Here is a 24,886-nt window from a genome sequence, read left to right on the forward strand (position 1 = left end):
ATTCACACGGAGGAGAGGCCCTTCTGCTGCCTCGACTGCGGGAAGGGATTCAGGGACAACTCAGACCTCACCAGGCACCGGCGCATCCACACCGGGGAGAGGCCCTACGAGTGTTCCAAGTGTGCAAAGAGATTCTCAGAGAGCTCTACCTTGGCCCGGCACCAACGTACTCACCGGTAAGAGAAGCCCTACGGGTGCCCCGAGTGCGAGAAGAGCTAAACTCCATCCCACACTAGAGGACCCACATTGGGCACAGCCCTGGTGACCCACATTCCCTGTGATCCATGTTGGGAACACACCTGGGTGCTTCTCCTTTTGTGTTTACCTGCATTGTTTTCTGTTCTCCACCCCTCTGTGCTCCGAAAGCCAAGAGGGATCAATCTTTCACCTCAAAACCACTCACATCCCACTGAAAACGACTGAATTTTAAGCCTCAGACACTCAATCCCACCTCAAATTGCTTTTTCCTACCTCAAAAATAAACTCAATCCCACGCCAAACTCACTCGATACCACAGCTGCCATGGTGACATGGGTTTGGGAGGAGACTGGGAGAAGTGGGATCCCAGTTTAGAGCGGTGGGATGGGGATTGTGTGGGGCTGGGTGGCTGCGATGTATTTGATAACAAATAAAACTTTCAGACCTACTGATTTCTTTGCCGTTCATTCCCAGTCCGTGGCAGTTGTTTGCAGAGCGCCGCCTCACAGAGCGTCCCCTCACAGTTCCGCCCTTGGCCTGAGCCTCCCCTTTCCCCTCACGGTCCCGCCCTTTCCCCGCCCCCTTTCCCCTCACGGTTTTCCCTTTCCTCTCCCCCTTTCCCCTCACGGTTTTCCCTTTCCTCTCCCCCTTTCCCCTCACGGTTTTCCTTTTCCTCGCCCCTTTCCCCTCACGGTCCCGCCCTTTCCTCGCCCCCTTTCCCCTCACGGTTCCGTCCTTTCATCGCTCCCTTTCCCCTCACGGTCCCGCCATTTCCTCGCCCCTTTCCCCTCACGGTCCCGCCCTTTCCTCGCCCCCTTTCCCCTCACGGTCCCGACATTTCCTCGCCCCCTTTCCCCTCAGAGTCCCGCCCTTTCCCCACCCCTTTCCCCTCACGGTCCCGCCCTTTCCTCGCCCCCTTTCCCCTCACGGTTCGGCCTTCGGCAGCGGGGATTGTGTGGGGCAATATGGTGTCAGTACAAAGCCAGTACAGTCCCATTCGATCACAGGATGATCCCCGTATGATCCCAGTACGATGCCAGTACAGTCCCAGTCACTCCCAGTAGGATCCCAGTAGGATTCCGGTAAGAGCCCAGTCCCTGCCGGTGCTGCCGGGGAGGAGGAGGGGAGGGATGAAGGAGGAGAAGGTGGTGGGGATAGCGAGGGGGAGGACAGGGAAGGAGGGGGGATGGAAGGGAAGGGATAAAGGAGGACAGGCGGGAGGGGACGGGACACAGGAGGAGGAGGAAGAGCGATGGAAGATGAGGGATGAGGGAGGAGAAGGCGGTGGGATTAGAGAGCGGGAGGAAGGGGAAGGAAGGGGAGGCAGGGAAGGGCAGGGATGGAGGAGGAGCGGGAGGTAGGGAAGGGCAGGGATGGAGGAGGAGGAGGAGGAAAGGGGATGGAAGAGGAGGAGCGGCAGGAAGAGGAAGAGGAGGGACAAAGCGGATCCAGCAGAGCAGAGAGAATCACGCGGTCGAGCCCTGCCTGAATTCGCCGCCCCCACCTGTGGGATCATCGCCCCCCATCCCGCAGGTGAGCGGGGAGGGGTAGCTCGGGCCCGATCTTCCGGGGGGTGCCTGGGTTGGGTATTTTGGGGGGATGTTTGGAGAAGGAAGAACTGCGAAGCGGAGCGGAAAAGGCCCCTTGGGGGGACTCCTTGGAGCCCCGGCAGCCCAGAGCAGAGAAGGAGGGGAGAAGGGAGCCCGGGAGCCCAAACAGCCCCGGCACCCCTGGATGGGGAGAGCCAAGAGGGGGGAGCTTTTGGGATCGCTGGGACTCGCGGCAGCCTGGGGAGGGCGGGCAGCGAGGACAAGGGGACCCCCAATGCAAGCGTGACCCCAGCAGCTGGGACAGGGGGGAGCCCCGAACAGCAAAGGGGAGGCAGCAGGGACGGGGAACTCCCGGGAGGCTTTTTCAGGGCTGGATCTCGGTGTTCGGGAGGTTTTTATGGAGCCCAGGTGGGCAGGGACTTCTAGAGATTGACTGGGGCAGAGGGAGCTTCCAAATCCACGTGCTCATCCCTTGTTTTCCCTAAGCCAGGATTTCCCATTCCCAGCCCCTGGGCGGCTGCGAGGAAGAGGAAGAGCCTCTCCTTGTCCTTCCTCCCCCAGAGCAGGAGCTGAGGATGGAGAGCAGGGAGGACAAATCCCCGCGGCAGAACCTGGTGGGAGAGGCCGTTTTGAGCGGCTCCACGGCGCAGGAACCCGACGGGGAGGAAAAGCCCCGGAGATCCCGCACGAGGAGGGGCTGCAAAGGCAGATCGCGGGGATCTGAGGGGGAAAGACCCACCCTGGGGCGGGGAGGCGGCCGGAGATGGAGCCAGAGCTCGGAGCTGGGGGTCCCTGAGCAGCTCCATGATGGGGAGAAGCCCCACAAGTGCTCGGAGTGTGGGAAGGGCTTCAGGTGGAGATCCGAGCTGATCAGGCACCAGAGGATCCACACTGGGGAGAGGCCCTACGAGTGTTCTGAGTGTGGGAAGAGATTCACCCAGAGGTCCAACCTGATCAAGCACATGGTGAGCCACACCGGGGAGAGGCCCTACGAGTGTTCCAAGTGTGGGAACAGATTCTCACAGAGCTCCAGCCTGATCACGCACTGGCGAATCCACACTGGGGAGAAGCCCTACGAGTGTTCCAAGTGTGGGAAGAGGTTTCCGACCAGCTCCTGTCTCCTCCGGCACTATCAGAGTCACACAGAGGAGAGGCCCTTCTGCTGCCCCGACTGCGGGAAGGGATTCAGGAACAACTCAGACCTCATCAAGCACCAGAGGATCCACACCGGGGAGAGGCCCTACGAGTGTTCTGAGTGTGGGAAGAGGTTTCAGACCAGCTCCTGTCTCCTCCGGCACTATCGGATTCACACAGAGGAGAGGCCCTTCCGCTGTCCCGACTGTGGGAAGGGATTCAGGCAAAACTCAGACCTCATCAAGCACCAGAGGATCCACACTGAGAGAGGCCCTACGAGTGTTCGAAGTGTGGGAAGAGATTCTCCAGGAGCTCTACGTTGACCCGACACCAACGGAGTAACCGGTAAGGGAAGCCCTGCGAGTGCCCCGAGTGTCAAAGAGCTTCATGCACTGCTCCAGCTGCCCCCATCCCCAGAGGAGCGACGCTGGGCAGGGTGCTGGTGTCCCACATTCCCTGTTTTCCATGTTGGGAACACACCTGGCTGGCTTTTCTTTTGGTTTGGCTTTAATTTTCCTCTGCTTCATCTTCATCCCTCAAATCAGCCTGAATGGGGTTATATGAAAGAAATTGATCAAAGATACCTGAAGTCCCAGCATTGCACAGGCAGTTAAGGGGGAATTTAGGATTTGGAGACACATTCTGTGTGGAGTGCCACAGGATCACCCTTTTCCCACTGGATTCCCAATGGATTATCCCTTTTCCAAATGGATTCTCAGTGGATCACCCTTTCCCCACTGGATTCCCAGTGGATCAGCCCTTTCCCCACTAAATTCTCAGAGGATCACCCTTTCCCCACTGGATTCCCAGAGGATCACCCTTTCCCCACTAGATTCCCAGAGGATCACCTTTTCCCACTTTGCATTTGTATTTTTAGTTTTTCCTAATAAAGAAATGGTATTCCTGCTCCCATATCTTTTCCTGAAAGCCCCTTAATTCCAAAATATAATAATTATAATAATTATAATACTTATAATACTTATAATAATTTTCAGGGATGGATACTTTCTTTTTCAGGGGAGGTTCCTGCCCTTCTCAGCAGACACCTGGCTTTTTAAACCAAGGCAATAGCAAAGTTATTGTTATTATATATATCCTATAACATATTAATATAGGATTATATAATAATGTAGCATATAAACTAAAAAACCATATTATATTTATAGTATATAATGTATAAAATATAAATATATGTTTTTATATAGACTAAAAATATTTATTTTATATAAAAAATATAGTATATATTTAATGTATTTGAATATATATAATATACATACTATAAATAGCTGATATATGTATATTTTATAGATGCATATTATAATATTGGCTTTTTGCAAATATTAGAATTGATGAATTGGTGGGAGCTCCCGCGGCCAGGGGTGCTCCCAGTACCACCAGTGCCACCAGTACGGCCCCTGCTGCCCCCGCAGCCCCATCCCCACCCCCAGTGTCACCTCCCCCTTCTCCAAATTCCGCTCCTGGCAACTGATGAGTCGTCAGCGAGAAACGCTCTTGATTCGCTCTTGGTTTTAACCGCGCGGTCTCTGATTGGCTAGCGTTGTGAGGGACGCTGGGCTCCACGGAGCAACACAAAGGCAGAGCTGCTTCGCGATCTGATTGGCTGAAAATAGCTGGGCGTGGCCAGTGTTCTGGGATTCTGCCCAGCAACCGCATCGTCATGAGGAGCGCGCTCTGATTGGCCAGGATCTGTTTTGGGGTGGGGACGAGGGAAACTAGGGTGATTTGGGGTTTATTTGGGTTTATTTAGGGATTATTTGGGGTTCATTTGGGCTTAATTTTGTTTGTTTGTGATTATTTGGGGTTTCTTTTGGGGTGTTTTGGCGTTCGGTTGGATGTATTTGAGTTTATTTAAGGATTATTTGGGATTTATTTGGGGATTACTTGGGTTTGTTTTGGGTTTAGTTTGGTTTATTTGTGTCTATTTGGGGTTTTTAGGGGGTTTTTAGGTTTTATTTGGATTTATTTGGGGGATTTTAGGGAGTACGTGAGTGTATTTACGGGTTTAAATTGGTTTATTTGGGGTTATTTGGGTTAATTTGGGGTTTGTTATTGTTTATTGGGCTGTATTTGGGTTTATTTGGGGTTAATTGCATCTATTTGCGGATTTTTGGGGTCTTTTGGGGTTATTTGGGTTTACTTGGAGTTCATTTGGGGTTATTTGGGTTTATTGTGGGTTATTTGGGTTTAAGTTGGTGTATTTGGGGTTTATTTAGGTGTCCTTGGGTTTATTTGCGGTCAAAAAAAATCCAGGAATTTTCCCCCAAAAAACGCGGGAAATTTTCCCCAAAAATCAGAAATGTTTCCCCTGCAAAACCCGGGAATTTTTCTCAAAAAAGTTTCAGGAATTTCCATTCCCAAAAAACGGGAATATTCCCTTAAAAATCCCGCGCTTTTATCAGCCAATCACTGTGCTTCATCTCCAAAACCAACCAATCACCGCGCGCCTCCCCTCAGCAACGCCTGCTTTCCGTTCGCTACTCCAACCAATCACTGCGCCCCTCCCAAAAACCGGAGGCCCACCAATCATGGCGCGGCTCTCCTCAGCAATTTCCGTCTCACACTACTGAATCAACCAATCAACGCACATCTTCCCTCAGCACCCTCCACCTCTCATGCATGTAACGAACCAATCAGCGCGCATCTCACCTCTGAAACTCCCTCTTCCCGCCATATGAACCAACCAATCACTGCACGTCTCCCCTCAGCAACTCCCTCTTTTCGCTTTCCGAACCAACCAATCACCGCGTGTCTCCCCTCAGCACCCTCCTCTTCCCGCCCTCTGAGCCAACCAATCAGCGCGCGCCTCCCCTCAGCACCCTCCTTTTCCCGCCCTCCGAACCAACCAATCACTGCGTGTCTCCCCTCAGCACCTTTCTGTTCCCGCCCTCCGAACCAACCAATCACTGCGTCTCCCCTCAGCACCCTCCTCTTCCCGCCACCTGAACCAACCAATCACTACACGTCTCCCCTCAGCAACTCCCTCTTTTCGCTCTCCGAACCAACCAATCAGCGCGCGTCTCCCCTCAGCACCCTCCTCTTCCCGCCGTCCAAACCAACCAATCACTGCATGTCTCCCCTCAGCAACTCTCTCTTCCCGCCCTCCAAACCAACCAATCACTGCGTGCCTCCCCTCAGCACCCTCCTCTTCCCGCCCTCCTCGCCAACCAATCAGCGCGGGTCCCTTGAAGTGGCTCCTTTTCCACCGGCCGGTGCTGCCCCTGATCCAGGATGGACCCCAGTGAGTCCCAAAAAACCCAAAAATCAGCTCAAAATCACCCCAAAAACCAAAAAACCCCAAATCCCCCCCCAAACCCCAAAATCCCCCCCAAAAAACGTCGAAGTCCACCAAAATGCCCCCAATGCTCCCCTCAGCACCCTCCTTTTCCCGCCCTTCGAGCCAACCAATCAGCGCGCGTCTCCCTGCTGCACCCTCCTCTTCCCGCCACCTGAACCAACCAATCACCGCGTGTCTCCCCTCAGCAGCCTCCTGTTCCCGCCCTCGGAATCAACCAATCACCGCGTGTCTCCCCTCAGCACCCTCCTCTTCCCGCCCTCCGAACCAACCAATCACCGCGTGTCTCCCCTCAGCAGCCTCCTGTTCCCGCCCTCGGAACCAACCAATCACCGCGTCTCTCCCCTCAGCAACTCTCTCTTCCCGCCCTGAGAACCAACCAATCACTGCGTGCCTCCCCTCAGCACCCTCCTCTTCCCGCCCTCCGAACCAACCAATCACTGTGTGTCTCCCCTCAGCAAGTCTCTCTTCCCGCCATATGATCCAACCAATCACCGCGTGCCTCCCCTCAGCACCCTCCTCTTCCCGCCTTTCGAACTAACCAATCACTGCGTGTCTCCCCTCAGCAGCCTCCTGTTCCCGCCCTCGGAATCAACCAATCACTGTGTGTCTCCCCTCAGCACCCTCCTGTTCCCGCCCTCCGAACCAACCAATCACCACGTGTCTCCCCTCAGCAGCCTCCTGTTCCCACCCTCGGAATCAACCAATCACTGCGTGTCTCCCCTCAGCAACTCTCTCTTCCTGCCCTCCAAGCCAACCAATCACTGCATGTCTCACCTCAGCACCCTCCTGTTCCCGCCCTCCGAACCAACCAATCACTGTTTGTCTCGCCTCAGCACCTTTCAGTTCCCGCCCTCCGAACCAACCAATCAGCGCGCGCCTCCCCTCAGAACCTTCCTCTTCCCGCCCTCCGAATCAACCAATCACTGTGTGTCTCCCCTCAGCAACTCTCTCTTCCCGCCCTGAGAACCAACCAATCACTGCGTGTCTCCCCTCAGCAACTCTCTCTTCCCGCCCTCCAAACCAACCAATCACTGCGTGCCTCCCCTCAGCACCCTCCTCTTCCCGCCCTCCGAACCAACCAATCACTGTGTGTCTCCCCTTAGCAACTCTCTCTTCCCGCCATATGATCCAACCAATCACCGCGTGCCTCCCCTCAGCACCCTCCTCTTCCCGCCCTCCGAACCAACCAATGACCGCGTGCCTCCTCTCCCACCCTCCTCTTCCCGCCACCTGAACCAACCAATCATCGCGCGCCTCCCCTCAGCACCCTCCTTTTCTTGCTCTTCGAGCCAACCAATCAGCACGCGTCTCCTTGCTGCACCCTCCTCTTCCCGCCACCTGAACCAACCAATCACCGCGCGTTTCCCCTCAGCAGCTCCCTCTTTTTGCCCTTAGAGCCAACCAATCAGCGCGCGTCTCTCCTCAGCATCCTCCTCTTCCCGCCACCTGAACCAACCAATCACTGCACGTCTCCCCTCAGCACCCTCCTCTTCCCGCCACCTGAACCAACCAATCACCGCGCGCCTCCCCTCAGCACCCTCCTCTTCCCGCACTCCGAACCAACCAATCACTGCATGTCTCCCCTCAGCACCTTTCTGTTCCCGCCCTCGGAATCAACCAATCACTTCGTGTCTCCCCTCAGCACCTTTCTGTTCCCGCCCTCGGAACCAACCAATCAACGCGCGTCTCCCCTCAGCACCCTCCTCTTCCCGCCGTCCAAACCAACCAATCACTGCGTGTCTCCCCTCAGCAACTCTCTCTTCCCGCCCTCCGAACCAACCAATCACTGCACGTCTCCCCTCAGCACCCTCCTCTTCCCGCCCTTCGAACTAACCAATCACTGTGTGTCTCCCCTCAGCAACTCTCTCTTCCCGCCATATGATCCAACCAATCACCGCGCACCTTCCCTCAGCGCCCTCCTCTTCCCGCTCACCGCACCAACCAATCACCGCGCGCCTCCCCTCAGCACCCTCCTCTTCCCGCCCTTCGAGCCAACCAATCAGCGCGCATCTCCCTGCTGCACCCTCCTCTTCCCACCACCTGACCCAACCAATCACTGTACGTCTCCCCTCAGCAACTCCCTCTTCCCGCTCTCCGAACCAACCAATCACCGCGTGTCTCCCCTCAGCACCCTCCTGTTCCCGCCCTCCGAACCAACCAATCACTGCATGTCTCCCCTCAGCAACTCTCTCTTCCCGCCCTCCGAACCAACCAATCACAGCGCGTCTCTCCTCAGCACCCTCCTTTTCCCGCCCTGAGAACCAACCAACCACTGCGTGTCCCCCCTCATCACCCTTTCTGTTCCCGCCCTCCAAATCAACCAATCACTGCGTGTCTCCCCTCAGCAACTCTCTCTTCCCGCCCTCCAAGCCAACCAATCACTGCATGTCTCACCTCAGCACCCTCCTGTTCCCGCCCTCCGAACCAACCAATCACTGTTTGTCTCGCCTCAGCACCTTTCGGTTCCCGCCCTCCGAACCAACCAATCAGCGCGCGCCTCCCCTCAGAACCTTCCTCTTCCCGCCCTCCGAACCAACCAATCACCGTGCGTCTCCTCTCAGCGCCCTCCTCTTCCCGCCCACTTAACCAACCAATCAGCGTGTCCCCTCAGCGCCCTCCTCTTCCCGCCCTCTTAACCAACCAATCACCGCGCGTCTCCCCTCAGCAACTCCCTCTTTCTGCCCTCCGAACCAACCAATCAGTGCGCTCTACACCAAACCAACCAATCACCTCGCGCCTCCCCCTCAGCAACTCCCGTCTCCCCCGCTCTGCTCCAGCCAATCATAGGCGCCCCCTGAGGCCGGGGCCGGGCATGGAGCGGTCGCCCCCTCCCCCGCCTCCGCCGCCGCCGCCGCTCCCCGGGACCTCCGGGAGCCCCTCAGGGACCCCCGGGAGCCCCTCAGGGACCCCCGGGAGCCTCCCCGGGAGCGGCCCCGGGCTCGAGCGGGTCCTGCGGGAGGCGCTGCAGAGAGCGGCGGAGGCACTGGGAGAGGACGGAGGGATCCGGGAGCTGCTGAGGCGGCGGCGGGACAGGTGGGAAAGGGGCGGGGGGGTCTGAGGGGAGGGGTCGTGAGGGGATTTGGGGAGGGGTCGTGAGGGGGTTTTGGGGAGGGGTCGTGAGGGGGTTTTGGGGAGGGGTCTTGGGGAGATTTGAGAGGGATTTTGGGGTGTTTGGGGTATTTTGGAGGGGGTTTGGGGGGTCTTTGGGGGGTTTTAGGGAAGGGACCTGGGGGGATTTGGGGAGGGGTCTGGGGGGGTTTTTAGGGGGTCTTGGGGGGATTTGGGGAGGGGTCCTGAGAGGGTTTTGGGGAGGGGTCTTGGGGAGATTTGAGAGAGATTTTGGGGTGTTTGGGGTATTTTGGAGGGGGTTTGGGGGGTTTTAGGGGGGGACCTGGGGGGATTTGGGGAGGGGTCTGGGGGGGTTTTTTAGGGGGTCTTGGGGGGATTTGGGGAGGGGTCCTGAGAGGGTTTTGGGGAGGGGTCTTGGGGAGATTTGAGAGGGATTTTGGGGTCTTTTGGAGGGGGCTTGGGGGGTCTTTGGGGGGTTTAAGGGAAGGGACCTGGGGGGATTTGGGGAGGGGTCTGGGGGGGGTTTTTAGGGAGTTTTGGGGGGGATTTGGGGAGGGGTCCTGAGGGGGTTTTGGGGACGGGTCTGGGAGGGTTTTGGTGTGGATTTGAGTTGATTTGGGGAGGGGTCTTGGGGAATTTTGGAGGGTCCTTGGGAAGGGATTTGGGGGGGATTTGGGGGTTCCTTGAGGGGGCTTTGTGGGGGGGTCCTGAGGGGAATTTGGGGAGGGGTCCTGAAGGGGTCTGGGGGGATTTGGGGAGGGGTCTGGCGGGGTTTTTTTGGGGGGATTTGAGGGGGATTTTCGGGGGTCCTTGGGGGGTTTTGGGGAGGGGTCTTGGGCTGGAATTTGGGGAAGGGTCCTGAAAAGGTCTGGGGGGGAATTGGGGAGGGGTCCTGGGGGGATTTGGGGTGGGGTCCTTGGGGGGGGTTTTGGAGGGTCCTTGAGAATGAATTTGGGGAGGGGTCCTGAGGGGGTTTTGAGGGATTTGAAGGGGATTTTGGGAAGGGGTTTGGGGGGAATTTGGGAAGGGGTTTTGGGGAGGGGTCCTGGGGGATTTTGAGGTGGGGGTCTTGGGGAGGCTTGGGGGGGTTTTGGGGGGAATCTGGGGGATTTTGGGGAGGGGTCCTGGAGGGGAGATGGGAATTTTGGAGGAGATTTTGGGAGGGGTCCTGAAAGGATTTGGGGAGTCTTGGGAGGGTCCCGAGTGGGATTTTGGGGGGGAATTTGGGGGGGAATTTGGGGAGGGGTCCTGGGCTGGGTTTTGGGATGGGTTCCCCATTTTTGGGGGGTCTCACGTGGTGCCCCCTCCCCAAAAAGCCTCGCGGGTCCCTGGAAGTGGCTCCTGTTCCACCGCCCGGTGCCGCCCCTGATCCAGGATGGACCCCAGTGAGTCCCAAAAAACCCAAAAATCAGCTCAAAACCACCCCAAAAACCCAAAAAAACCCAAATCCCCCCCAAAACCCCAAAATCTCCCCCAAAAAAACCCCGAAGTCCACCAAAATGCCCCCAAAAAAACCATAAACCCCCCCCCAAACATCCCAAAATCTCCCAAAACCCTAAAATCCCCCCCAAAACACCGAAATCTCCCAAAATCCCCCTGAAATCCCCAAAATCCCCACAAAACCACCAAAACTCCCCCCAAAAAACCCCAAAAGCCCCAAAAGCCCCCAACCCCCCCCAAAATCCCCCCAAACCCCCCAAAAATTACCCAAACCCCCCAAGACCCCCCCAAAATACCCCAAATCCCCCAAAATTCCCCCAAACCCCCCAAATTCCCCCAAAATTTCCCCAAAATCTCTCCACAAGCCCCCAAAACCGAATAAACCCCCCAAAATCACCCCAGAACCCCCAAATCCCTCAAACCCAGCAAATCCCCTCAAAACCCCCAAAACACCAAAATCCTCTCCAAATCTGCCCCAAATCCCCTCAAAATTCCCCCAAAATCTCCCCAAATCCCCCCAAAACCAACAAATCCCCCCAACCCCCCCCCAAAAATCCCCAAATCCCCCCAAATCCAAGAAATCCCCCCAAATATTACCCAAAATCCCCCCAAACCCAACAAAACCCCTCAAATATCCCCTAATATCCCCCCAAATCCCCCCAAATCTGCCCCTAAACCCCCAAACCCCCCTAAAAATGCTCAAAATCGCCCAAAAATCCACCCAAATCCCCCCAAAATTCCCCAAGAATCTCTCCACACCCTCCCAAAACCCAATAAATCCTCCCAAAATCACCCCAGAAACCCCAAATCCCTCAAACCCAGCAAATCCCCTCAAAACCCCCAAAACACCAAAATCCTCTCCAAATCTGCCCCAAATCCCCTCAAAATTCCCCCAAAATCTCCCCAAATCCCCCCAAAACCAACAAATCCCCCCAAACCTCCCCAAAAATCATAAAATCCCCCCAAATATTGCCCAAAATCCCCCCAAACGCAACAAACCCCCTCAAATATCCCCTAATATCCCCCCAAATCCCCCCAAATCTGCCCCTAAACCCCCAAACCCCCCTAAAAATGTTCAAAATTGCCCAAAAATCCTCCCCAAATCCCCCCAAAATTCCCCAAGAATCTCTTCACACCCTCCCAAAACCCAATAAATCCTCCCAAAATCACCCCAGAATCCCCAAATCCCTCAAACCCAGCAAATGCTCTGAAACCCCCCAAAACAACAAAATCCTCTCCAAATCTGCCCCAAATCCCCTCAAAATTCCCCCAAAATCTCCCCAAATCCCCCCAAACCCAACAAAACCCCTCAAATATCCCCTAATATCCCCCAAATCCCCCCAAACCTGCCCCTAAACCCCCAAATCCCCCTAAAAATGCTCAAAATCGCCCAAAAATCCTCCCCAAATCCCCCCAAAATTCCCCAAGAATCTCTCCACACCCTCCCAAAACCCAATAAATCCTCCCAAAATCCCCCTCAAATCTGCCCCTAAACCCCCCGAACATCCCCAAAACCCCCCAAAAAATGCCCCAAATTTCCCCAAAATCCCCAAAAACCCCCAAAAATCCCCAAAATTCCCTCTCCAGGTGCGGGCTGGTGGCCCTGGCCATGGCGGGGGCAGTGCTGGCGCCCACCCGGCCCCAATTGAGTCTGGGGGCTCTGCTGGAGACAGCGCGGGCCAGGGGCTACACCCGCCAGGGGGAGATGTTCTCAGGTGGGATTTGGGGCATTTTGGGGGATTTTGGGAAAATTTGGGGGATTTTGGGGCGATTTTGGGGGATTTTGGGGGCATTTTGTGGGGATTATTGGGAGGATCTGGGAGGGTTTTGGGGGGATTTTAGAGGGGTCCTGAGGGTTTTTGGGGGGTGTTGGGGGGATTTGAGTTGATTTGAGGAGATTTTGGGGGATTTGGGGTGAATTTTGGGAGGATTTTGGAGGTTTTTGGGGGGATTTGGGGGATTTTTTGGGGATTTGGGGGCATTTTGTGGGGATTTTTGGGAGGATCTGGGAGGGTTTTGGGGGGATTTTAGGGGGTCCTGAGGGGATTTGGGGGGGGTTTGGGGGATTTTTCTGGGGGTTTGAGGAGATTTTGGGGTGATTTGAGGAGATTTTGGGGCGATTTGAGGAGATTTGGGAGGATTTTGGGGGATTTTGGGAGGATTTTGGGGATTTTGGGGCATTTTAGGGGGGAGTTTTGGAGGGATTTTGGGGGATTTAGGGGGGATTTGGGTCTGGGGGCTCTGCTGGATCCAGCACAGGTCAGGGGCTGCACCTGCCAGGGGGAGATGTTCTCAGGTGGGATTTGGGGATTTTTGGGAGGATTTTGGGGAAATTTGGGGGATTTGGGGGGCATTTTGTGGGGATTTTTGGGAGGATCTGGGGGGGATTTTAGATGGTCCTCAGGGGGTTTTGGGGGGATTTGGGGGGGATTTGGGGGATTTTTTCTGGGGGTTTGAGGGGATTTTGGGGCGATTTGAGGAGATTTAGAGGGAATTTGGGTGAATTTTGGGAGGATTTTGGGGATTTTGGGGCATTTCAGGGGGGAGTTTTGGAGGGATTTTGGAGGATTTAGGGGGGATTTGGGTCTGGGGGCTCTGCTGGAGACAGCGCGGGCCAGGGGCTACACCCGCCAGGGGGAGATGTTCTCAGGTGGGATTTAGGGTTTTTGGGGAAATTTGGGGGATTTTGGGGGGATTTGGGGGATTTTGGGGGCATTTTGTGGGGATTTTTGGGAGGATCTGGGAGGGTTTTGGGGGGATTTTAGGGGGGTCCTGAGGGGGTTTTGAGGGGATTTGGGGGGGGGTTGGGGGATTTTTCTGGGGGTTTGAGGGGATTTTGGGGCGATTTGAGGGGATTTTGGGTGGATTTTGGAGGATTTGGGGGCAATTTTGAGGGAATTTGGGGGCATTTTGTGGGGATTTTTGGGAGGATCTGGGAGGGTTTTGGGGGGATTTTAGGGGGTCCTGAGGGGGTCCTGAGGGGATTTAGGAGGGGTTTGGGGGATTTTTCTGGGGGTTTGAGGGGATTTTGGGGCGATTTGAGGAGATTTAGAGGGAATTTGGGTGAATTTTGGGGATTTTAGGGCATTTTAGGGAGGAGTTTTGGAGGGATTTTGGGGCATTTTGTGGAAATTTTGGGAGGATCTGGGAGGGTTTTGAGGGGATTTTAGGGGGGTCCTGAGGGGGTTTTGGGGGGATTTGGGGGGATTTTCTGTGGGTTTGAGGGGATTTTGGGGCGATTTGAGGAGATTTTGGGGGATTTTGGGTGAATTTTTTGGAGGATTTTGGGGATTTTAGGGCATTTTAGGGGGGAGTTTTGGAGAGATTTTGGGGGATTTTGGGGGGATTTTGGGGGATTTTGGGGAAATTTTGGGGGGATTTTGGGGGTCCTGAGGCGATTTTGGGGGGTTTGGGGGGATTTTAGGGGATTTTGGGAGGGATTTTGGGGGGTCCGGGGGGGATTTGGTGGATTTTAGGGGATTTTGGAGGGTCCTGAGGCAATTTGAGGGAATTTTGGGGGGATTTGGGGAGGATTTTGGGGGGATTTTTGGAGGAGTTTTGGGGGATATGGGGAGTTTTGGGGGATTTTGGGGATTTTTGGGGGGATTTGGGGGATTTTGGGAGGGATTTTGGGGGGTCCTGGGGGGATTTGGTGGATTTTAGGGGATTTTGGAGGGTCCTGAGGCAATTTGAGGGAATTTTGGGGGGATTTGGGGAGGATTTTGGGGGGATTTTTGGAGGAGTTTTGGGGGATATGGGGAGTTTTGGGGGATTTTGGGGATTTTTGGGGGGATTTGGGGGATTTTTGGGGGATTTTGGGGATTTGTGGGGTTTTGGTGGGGTTTGAGGGGTTTGGGGTGATTTTAATGTGGTTTTGGGGGAATTTTTTAGGATGTTTTTGGGATGGTTTTGGGATGATTATGTGGACATTTTTGGGATGTTTTTGGGGTGATTTGGGGACATTTTTGGGATGATTTTGGGATGATTTTGGGGACATTTTTGGGATTATTTGGGGACATTTTTGGGATTATTTTGGGGACATTTTTGGGGTGATTTTGGGATGATTTTGGGATGATTATGGGGACATTTTTTGGGTGATTTTGGGATTATCTGGGGACATTTTTGGGGTGATTTTGGGGACATTTTTGGGATAATTTTGGGGACATTTTTGGGGTGATTTTGGGGACATTTTTGGGATGATTTTGGGGACATTTTTGGGGTGATTTGGGGGATGATTTTGGGATGTTTTCAGGCTGTTTTGGGGATTATTTCAGGCTGGTTTTGGGATGATTTTGGGATTATTTGGGGACATTTTTGGGATGATTTGGGGACATTTTTGGGGTGATTTTGGGATGGTTTTGGGATTATCTGAGGACATTTTTGGGGTGATTTGGGGGACATTTTTGGGGTGATTTTGGGATGGTTTTGGGGTGATTATGGGGACATTTTTGGGGTGATTTTGGGGACATTTTTGGGATGATTTGGGGATGATTTGGGGACATTTTTGGGGTGATTTTGGGGAAATTTTTGGGATGATTTTGGGGACATTTTTGGGGTGATTTTGGGATGGTTTGGGGATTATCTGGGGACATTTTTGGGATGATTTGGGGATTATCTGGGGACGTTTTTGGGGTGATTTTGGGGACATGTTTGGGATGATTTTGGGATGATTTGGGGACATTTTTGGGGTGATTTTGGGGACATTTTTGGGATGGTTTTGGAATTATCTGAGGACATTTTTGGGGTGATTTGGGGGACATTTTTGGGATGATTTTGGGATGGTTTTGGGATGATTATGGGGACATTTTTGGGGTGATTTTGGGATTATTTGGGGACATTTTTGGGGTGATTTTGGGATGGTTTTGGGATTATCTGGGGACATTTTTGGGATGATTATGGGGACATTTTTGGGATGATTTTGGGATGGTTTTGGGATTATCTGGGGACATTTTTCGGGTGATTTTGGGGACATTTTTGGGATGATTATGGGGACATTTTTGGGGACATTTTTGGGGTGATTTTGGGGTCATTTTTGGGATGATTTTGGGATGGTTTTGGGATTATTTGGGGATATACTTGGGGTGATTTTGGGATTATTTTGGGATTATCTGGGGACATTTTTGGGGTGATTTTGGGATTATCTGGGGACATTTTTGGGATTATTTTGGGGTATTTTTTGGGATGTTTTCAGGCTGTTTTGGGGATTATTTCAGGCTGGTTTTGGGATTATTTTGGGATTATTTGGGGACATTTTTGGGATGGTTTTGGGATTATTTGGGGACATTTTTTGGGTGATTTTGGGATGGTTTTGGGGTGGATTTTGGGACATTTTTGGGGTGATTTGGGACATTTTTGGGGTGATTTGGGGGTGCTCTGTGTTGCAGCTGCCCAGCTGGCCGCGCTGGCCCAGGAGCTGCTGCCGTGTCGGGCTGAGCTGCTCCAGGGGGGACTGGGGGGGCACAACCGGGCCCGGATCCTGCGGCACCTCCTCAGGGGCCACCTCCTGCTCGTCCCGTATACTTTTTGGGTAACATCTAACTGTTATAGTCTTACAGACTCATTCTTCAGAACAAAAGCCTCCTCTTCTTAACAACAAAAATCAGAAAGAAAAAAAGAAGTCTTGTTTAAAAAAATAAACCACTTTGTGAGAGTCACTATCTCTGCTTTGATCTTATCTCTATTGGCATCCTGCTCTCCCTCCCGTTCACAGCCTTGGGTTTAACTCTGTCCTTCCCCACTTCCCCCCCTCCTTGTTGTCACTCTGCCTAGCAGGAATGGGGGAGAACTTACAGATAGCTGTGGCTGAGGGGACCTTGGGGGTGTATTTCGCTCTCCCCTTCGCTCTCTTTCTCTCTCTCTCCCTTTCTATCTCTTTTTTTTTTCTCTCTTCACATTTCAGCAGCCACATTCCAATATCAGTCCACTTTCTAACATTAATCCCACATCCTGGAGAGGTGAGTCTGCCAATCACCTCTCCCCCCTTTTTCAACTTCCTTACAAAGTAAATTACTTTTGTTATGCGTGTTCTGCAGGCCTGTAATTCACGGCACCCTCCACCAAGGCTACCAGCCACTCACAGCTAACAGTGCAAAAATAAAGACTTGGTTTGCTATCACAATTTTTCCATTCACAAGCTTGAAAAGGTTGCAGGAACAAAGTAAACAACAACTTACTTCCAAAGTGACCCTGCCTGCACCAAAACAAATTTAAGGCAATGCTAGTTAGTGCAATGCAATTTGCAACGAAGCCAAGGTTTGATTTGGGAAGGCCATCTGAGGACACAGAGCATGAGTTTTACAAATCTGTATTTTGAAGAGGGAATGGACAAAATATGAATAGAGTTGAGGGCAGGGGGAGGACAGCAAGTGAGGAATTTTTCTCTGCAATACTCTCTTTTTGACTGCCAGGAAACACTCTCTAAAGAGGTTCCTAGGACACAAACAGTAACTGGGTGGGAAGAGGCGCTCCTGAGTTCAAGCCTTAATGTCATAATAGGAAACTGCCCCTGAGCACTGCAGTGCTGGAGCACCCTGCCTGCAAACTCACCAGAGGCAAGCCACTGCTGCCACGCTGCAGGGCTGCCTGCAGCACAGAGGGAATCATGGCCAAGCCCTCCCTGCAGGCCTGGGTAAACCACACAGGGAGCCCAAAACTTCCTCACAGCTCTCTAACTCATTCAAGAAATAAACCTACAGCAAGCAGAGATCCCCCCACCATCTTTTTAATGTGTATGCGTCACACACCCACAGTGATGCCAAAAGTAAAAAGATTAACAGCTTACATTAGAAGATACTGAAACCTTTTCTTCACCTCGCTTTGTAGGTTCCCTTTTCTATATGCAGCCACCTCCAAGTCTGGGGAAAAAAATGAGCCCTATTTTTCAGAAGTCTCATGCATGAACAACTCTAGCTGCTGTTCCAGCTACACTGCAAGTAGTTAGCACTTCCAGAAAAAATAACAAACAAACAAACCAAAAAAACGAAGAAAGCAAAACACATTTGGGTACATGAAAAAGGACTGGCTGGAAGAAAAAATGTTTCTCATTGACCTACCAAGCAGCTGGTGTTACCTTTAGTTTAACTTTACACACTGAGAACCACTTGAGTGAACAGCCTGCATCAACTCAAAATAAATTAATGGCAGGTTCTGCTATGTCACAGCTGTAAACTAGTTTCTCAGTCCTAGAGTACAGTAAGTTATGTATTTCAAGATAAAAATCACAATGCAAATTGGAAGAAATTTCATACTGCATGAGGTGTGCACACAATTGATTTACCTCCAAAAGTCAGTTTATGACTTTTCTCTACCAGGATTGCAGTAGCTGCTATAGCTTGAACACACACTGGCCAGCCTTGATTTACTGGATCTAACATCTTTGATAAATAAGCCACGGGTCTCTTTACTCCTCCCCACTCCTGAAACAAAACCCTATGAGCTACCCCCTTTTCTTCATTTCTGTACAGATGAAAGGGTTTTGCTAGTGAAGGTAAGCTTAAAGTTGATATTGGGGCTAGTTTTAACTTCAGTTTTCTTAGTTTTTCACCATCTTCTTTGCTCCATTTTATATCATCTCCTCTGTCAGTTTATTCACACAAAAATTTTACTGCCTGTGTGCATCCTTCAATCTACAATATCCCAATAATCCGAGTATTTTTCTGATTTTCCCCTTTGAAGAGGGAGGGGGAAGGGATAGAATTCCTGTGATTCAGTCTGGGTTGAGCTTCTGACTACCCTTACTAATCACATTGGGTGCCTCCTGGATTGCCCCCGGAAAGAGCCCATCTCTGCAATGAGCCACGTTTATTCATTTGTAAATTAGGTCTTTCTTTCTCTGTCATCTGTGGTTTCTGCAGCCCCGGCTGCTGCTTCTGGCCTTTTAAAACTTTAAGAATCTTTTTGTACAAGCACAACTGACTTGATGTATATTTTACATAAGCACGAATTATGCCATAACATATATTACAATGGGGCTGCAGAGATTCCCCTTGCAGGTCAATGGGGCTGCAGAGATCCCCCTGCAGCTCCATGGAGATGCAGAGATCCCCCTGCAGGTCCATGGGGATGCAGAGATGCCCCTGCAGGTCCATGGGGATGCAGAGATCTTCCTGCGGGTCCATGGGGATTCAGAGATCCCCCTGCAGCTCCGTGGGGATGCAGAGATCCCCCTGCAGCCCCTGGAGGAGCCAGGCTGGAGCTCGGGGATGCCTGAGAGGAGGCTGTGACCCCGTGGGCAGAGGGGCCCCGCTGGAGCAGCCTGGCCTGGCAGGACCGAGCCCGTGGCACAGTGACCCACGCTGCAGCACTTGGAGGGGGCTGTGCCCCAGGGGATGGACTCGGCTCGGAGAAGTTCCTGGAGAAGTCTCGGCTGGGAGAGAGCGCAGGGTGCAGCAGGGAACGACTCCTGTCCCTGAGCAGAGGGAGAAGCCGCGGGGGATGAGCTGAGCATGGCCCCATTCCCTGTCTCCTGCCCTGCCGGGGGAGGAAGTGCAGCTGGGAGCAGGGAGGCGTGGGGAAAGCTGCATTTAAGGCTCTGCACTGACTTCTCCTCATCCTGCTCTCAGTCTTTGGAGTTTTCTGCCAGAAATCTCTCCCCTCCCCCGCTCACCCACAGGGCTTTGGGCAGGTTTCCCTTTTTGGGGGAAATGAAAGCGAAGCAGCGATGCACTAATGAGGGGCAGGAGAAGGGAGGCTCCCGGGCTTCCCGCAGAGCCGGAGGCACGGAAGGCGCAGGGCCGGGAAAGCCGTGGCGGGAGGTGCGGAGAAGTTTGTTTGTGTGGGCAGCTGAATCCCGCCTCGGGCCCGGGCCCGTCCCGGGGCTGTTGCTCATCTCCGGCTTTGCCCTCACGCAGCGCGGGGGGCCCTGAGAGCGCGGGGCGAGTCTGGGCCGTGCGCAGAGCCCGCCCCCAGCTCGCTGCCATTGGCCGCTGGTGCCGTCAGTCGCGGTTGCGGCGCGCTGATTGGTGGGAGCGGGGCGCAGCACGGCCCCGGCGGCGGGCTGAGGGCGGCCGTGGTTGGGCAGCGGCGCCATTGGCGCCGGGAGCGTCTGTGCGGGCCCGGGAGCGGCGGCAGCGGCCGGAGCGCGGTGAGGCGGCGTCGGCGGAGCTCGGAGGCGGCCCCGGCGCAGGTGGGAGCCGCGCTGGGTTCTGCGGGGGCTCGGGGCTGGCTGCGGGCGGAGAGGGCGGCAGGGGGCTGCGGCGGGTCGGTGGTGCCGTGTCCGGCCCGTGCTGGCCCCGGGCTGAGGGCGCGGCGGGAGCGGCTGCCCGCGGTCTCCTTCCCGCCGGGGCCTGGGCAGGAGCCGCTGCCGGAGCAGCGCTGGCTCGGCCCGGCTGCTGTGGGTAGGACAGAGGGGGCTGCCCCGCGGCCGGGAGCGTGCGGGGAAATTCCCGTCGCCGGAGGTTTCTGTGGCCGGAGGAGAGCGAGGAGTCCTGTAAAAGTGACTTTATTGCCGAGCACGGGGAGAGGCCGTGGGGCATTTGCCGTGCGCTCTCTGCCATGGTTGTAGTCCGCAGCCTCCTTTTTATCCTCATTTTCCCGGCCGCATCTCCCTCTGCCTTTGCCCACGGGCTGAGGTCCTTGGAAGGTTCAGACTTCCCGATGCGCCTGCTGCCTGTCCTCGTTAATATGCACCCTCCTTTTGTATACCAGCCGATATTCGTGGCTCTGTTAAGTCTTTGTTCTTCTCCTCGAAGTTCGGGAATGTAGCGGGACTTTGAGTAGCTGTGTGGGTCAATTTGTGACATTTCTTGGAACTGATGGTTTCTCTTATTACTTCCTTATCTACAAGTTCCTGCCCCTATCTCCCCCCCAATTCACTCATTGCCTTTTTTTTTTTTTTTTTTTTTTTTTTTTTTTGTTTTCCGTGTGTGCTCTTTGGTTTTGGGATTATTCTCGGTGCCCTCATTCCCTGTCCTTTTGTAGCCGTTTGTGGATCAGGAGGCCTGGCTGCCACCTGCATCCTCTGGCTCAGCTGCTGGATGAGCTGCACTGCCAAGGTGTGGAGCATGGTGAAAAGATGAGAGTTGCTGCAGCACAGAAGAGGAGAAGCAGCATTCGTTTAACCCCTGGTGTGCCGGGGAGCCACAAAAGTGTGTCCCATTCCCATCCTTTCCATGTTTGGACCAACACATATACTGTTCACCTTTATCTTTTTCGCCACTTTACCTTTGTCATCTCTTTGCCAACAGCAGTTTGAATCATTTAGTTCTCCACAAACTCCTCCTTTTTCTGCTAACAGATAATCTGATCCCATCCCCATGTGAAATGCTGTGTTCCTCTTTCAGTGGAAGGTCAGGAGCTGGAGCTGTCTAGTTGCTTCTTCTTTTGAGGACAGCTTTTAATCTAATGATGCCGTTGAAATGATAAATGGGTTCTGTCTCCTGGTATGAATTAGTTTGGGTTCCCAGGGGCTGGTCCGTGGTGTTGTAGGATTTGTTCTGGTGGCCCTTCATCTTTTTCCCATTTCTGGGTGCTCCCTCAAGCTGAGGCTGCATCAATGACTGCATTTTTCTAAATACATCATCAAATACTTGAATTCCAACTAATTTCTCTGAACTTGTTCTAGCAAAAACCCCAGTGCTCTGATACACCCTGTACAGCAGAGACAGTGACAGCAGATGTTGGAGTGGGCAGGGGGATGATCCCCCCCCCCTTATTTTAGTGAAGTTTTCACAACATTCTCCATTTGCTGTTTCTCTTTGTGGCCTCAGCCATTTCTGTTTCAGAGTCAGATCCTCACCATGGGCTCTGCCTTCAGCCGTGCAGATTCCATCTGTGCAAGCAGGCAGAGCTTGGGGTGAGGGGCAGAGGGAATCAGCCAATTCCTGCCCCAGGCAAGAAGAGCCAGGTACATTGTCCCCACTCTGCCCCGGCAGTGTTAATTTGCATTTCTAAAGCTCCTCCTGGGTGCCTGGAATGCAGCTTCTCTTCCAGCGCAGCTTCAGCAGCCTCACATGTGCCGCCCCCCAACCTGCTGCTTTTTCTTTTGTTTTTTCTTTCAAATCTTCTATTTATTTTCTTTTCCTTCAAATCTTCTATTTATGAGTTAAAGGGTCACCTTTAAATCTCTTCTAGCTTCACAAAATATTGCCTAAAAGTGAACGTCGAAAAACCCAGACCAAAATTTTTCTATCTCTAAGAGACACACACAAACATACACAAAAAAATTTCCAAGTCAATGAAATTTTTCCAATTCTCCTCTAAGTAAAATCTCATTCTCTCATCCCTTACCCAAACCTAACAGGCAATATAGAAGTAGGAGTAATTTAAAAATAGTCTAATGCTCTAAACTTAGCACTGAAACTGCAGGAAAAAGAAAAACTCCAACAATATGTTTATTGTTAGAGTCAAGGCATTCCTTGGTTCTGGCCAGGATGTGCAACAGAAATCATTCCATCCCCACAAAGCCCGGGTGTGCAGAGAAAATCGTTCCATGACAACTAAAGTATCAGTAAAATATATTGGAGTATATAATAAATAAAATACTATCAGAGTAAAAGCTCCATGGCTTTTACTAGATTTTTTCCCAAACTTGATACAGTCAGAACAAGTCTAAATCCACTGGTTTAATGTTCCAAAGTTTCAAGTTGTGCAGTTTTTAGTATTTGGTTTCCTATTGGACCCGGATTTATTTGCTTCTGCTGTTAATGAGGTGGGAAGTGCTGGATTTCCTTCTCAGCCTTTTGCAGACCAGGTGTCTGCAGCCCTGGCAGTGTCTGGGGTAGGTGTTGGTTGCTGTTTGCTGCTGGGGTTGATGTTTTGCTGCTGGGCATTATCTTTGTGGGTATCTTTTGGGCCATTCCCAGTGTGTTGAGGTGTTAAACTCATCTCCATTGAGTGGTGTAACATCCCTTAACAAAACCTTTAACATTTCTTTCCCCAGGGCCAAGGCAAAGCAAGCCTGAGTAGAGAAATCAAAGGTTAACAATGTTAAAGTCTATGAGCTGGTGTATTTTCCATCAATGCCATGGCAGGCAGGGCAGTGTGTGAGTGTAAGTGAGAGCCAGAGTGGAATTGTGCCGTGCTCTTGCCCAGCAGCTGTGGCAGGGCAGGCCCAGAGAGCGCTGAAGCTGCAGCAGTGGCAGCAAGGGCTGTCCCCGGTGCTGGAGCTGCCAAAGGAGGGTGGCCAGGCCGAGGATTTCAGCAGAGGATGTGTGGGCAGGCCCAGGGCCTTGCCCCGCTGTGGAGCCCTGGCTGCTGCTGCGCTGCCTTCAGTGCAGCTCAGTGGGGGCCTCCCATCCTCCTGCTGCAGGCGGGAAGTGCAAATCTCCGGGGCTGCAGAGACCTGGAGCCGAGGCTGAGGGGTCCCCCCGTGCTCAGCTGTGCTGGCGGCTGTTTCTGGCCTCGGGGCCACTTGGCACGGGCCACGCCACTTGGCCACCAGTGGTGCTGCTCTGCACTCCTTAGGCAGGAGCCGATGTCCTGCTGGGATGTTGGCAACAGCAAAGTGCCAAGGCAGGCTCTGTGCCAGCCCAGCTTCCTGGGGGAGAGATTGCACCAGAGACAGGATTCTGGCCACAGACTGCTTCAAATGTGCATCCCTTATCTCCACCCAGCACTAGGTGGAGAATTCCCAGGGTAAGGAATTCCCGAGATCAATTGCAAGGGGAAATAATTGAATATGTGCCCTGGGTCTGGCTCTTCTTCTTGCCCAAGCCAATGGCAAAAGCCGTACCCATGGCATCTTGGTTTCTATCCCCAGCTTCCAAAGGTGTTTCTTCCCCTTTCATTTTTTGTACCCAGCCTGAGCTCTGGGGGTGCCAGGGGTTCTGGAGGTCCCATTGTATTCCTAAAGCTGCCATAACCCCCTGGAGGTTCTTTCCTGTAAAATGAGCTCTGCTGTCTGAGTCTATGGCTTCCACAATCCCTTTTATATGGATTACTCCTTTCAGTGGTTGCTGAGAAATCAGGATTGCTTTTGCCGACGCCGTCCCCTGGGTGCTGGGGCCCCCTTGGGCCCTGGGGTTGATCCCTCAGGGGCTTTGGGAACTCTGCCATGGCCTTTGCCTTCAGCTTGGCCTTTTGCTCATCCCTCCTTGCCTTCAGCTGCTGTGCCTTTGTGCCCAAGTGCTGCAGGGCCTTCTTGTGCCACTCCTGCAGCCCCGGTCACTGCCTGTGGGTGCTCATCCTCTGAGAGCTGCTGAGCTTTCTGCAAAATCTTTCCTTTCTGCAGGGACCCAAGCCAAATCCTTCACAGAAAATCCTGAACTTTCCATGTGCATTCTGCATTTCCCAGATGTTGCTTTGTTTTGCTCCTTGTGCTCAGGGTCCCCTGCACAGCCCGTGTGGCAGAGCCGGTGCCTGTCCTGCCGCAGTGTCCAAAGGCGGCCCCCCCGGCGGGCAGGGCCGGCAGCTCCCCGGGGCCGGGCAGCGGCCGGGGCGTCCCGCAGCCTCCTGGGGGCCGGGGGCCACTGCCGGCCCTGCCCGGGGCTGGTGGGGTCAGGCAGCGCCCGGCGCTGAGCCCCGGCTGCCCCACAGCCCCGGCCCGGCCCCGCAGCTCCCCACAGGCCCCCAGCCCTGCTCCCGGTCCCGCACCTCTGCGCCCGCTGCTGCCGCTGCCCACCACAGAGAAACCCCTGACATCCTGACCTCCTGCTTTTCCTCTCCTGGAAACTGGGAATTCAAAGTATCAGCTGGCAAATTGTCAGGATAAGACCCTGCTGAAAAACATCTCAGTCCTCTGTATTGTTCTCTTCCTCCTCTTTTCCATCATTCTTTTTCTTACCACACACATTCCTCCTGCTGCTTCTTGCCTGAACCATATTGCTGCACACTCCCCTTCACCCGATCCCTTCCCAGGGCACCAACACCCTCCATCCCCTGTTGTCCAAATCCCTTCTCCCCTTCCCTTATTGCCCCCCTGGGTGTCCATGTCCTTAATTACCTCTGGGGGAATGTGCAAACTACCTCAGCATTCTCCCAAGGGACCCTTCAGAGACATTTTGGGGTCATCATCCCTTTGGCCAGGACCCCTCCCTGGCTTTCCCTTCTCTCCCCTCCATGGGTGCCCTGCCATGTTCACTCCCCAAAGATCCCAGGGCACTCACTGATGAGATTTTCAGTGCTCTCTCCCTGCTGACTCTTCACAGACCCCCCTGATGTGTCACTCGTCTGTCTCCTGGTCACTCCCGGGTCCCCAATCAATCCCCGGTGCCGCCACCAGCCAAGGGAGCCGATCACCCAA

General features: G+C 53.5%; 3 protein-coding genes across 3 annotated transcripts in view; 2 read left to right on the forward strand and 1 right to left on the reverse strand.

The window, feature by feature from the left end:
* The window catches only part of LOC140680256 (uncharacterized), a 1,118,524-nt gene that overhangs the window by 575,617 nt on the left and 518,021 nt on the right, over positions 1-24,886 (reverse strand). The gene's annotated exons all lie outside the window — the stretch shown is intronic.
* Positions 850-24,886, forward strand: part of LOC140680875 (uncharacterized) — a 490,116-nt gene continuing 466,079 nt past the window's right edge. The window contains exon 1 of the mRNA XM_072919759.1: positions 850-1,280. The gene's annotated coding sequence lies outside the window, so the exon portion shown is untranslated. The remainder of the gene's footprint in view (positions 1,281-24,886) is intronic.
* On the forward strand, positions 1,581-16,364 carry LOC140680881 (uncharacterized). The gene is given in 8 exon segments (XM_072919767.1): positions 1,581-1,731; positions 2,239-3,143; positions 3,146-3,227; positions 6,039-6,141; positions 8,864-9,231; positions 10,584-10,652; positions 12,295-12,422; positions 16,092-16,364. Coding segments are annotated over 7 exon segments (1,776 nt in total). The 5' UTR covers positions 1,581-1,731; positions 2,239-2,323; the 3' UTR covers positions 16,298-16,364.

Source organism: Taeniopygia guttata, chromosome 30 (assembly GCF_048771995.1).
Source record: "Taeniopygia guttata chromosome 30, bTaeGut7.mat, whole genome shotgun sequence".
Lineage (NCBI taxonomy): Eukaryota > Metazoa > Chordata > Aves > Passeriformes > Estrildidae > Taeniopygia > Taeniopygia guttata.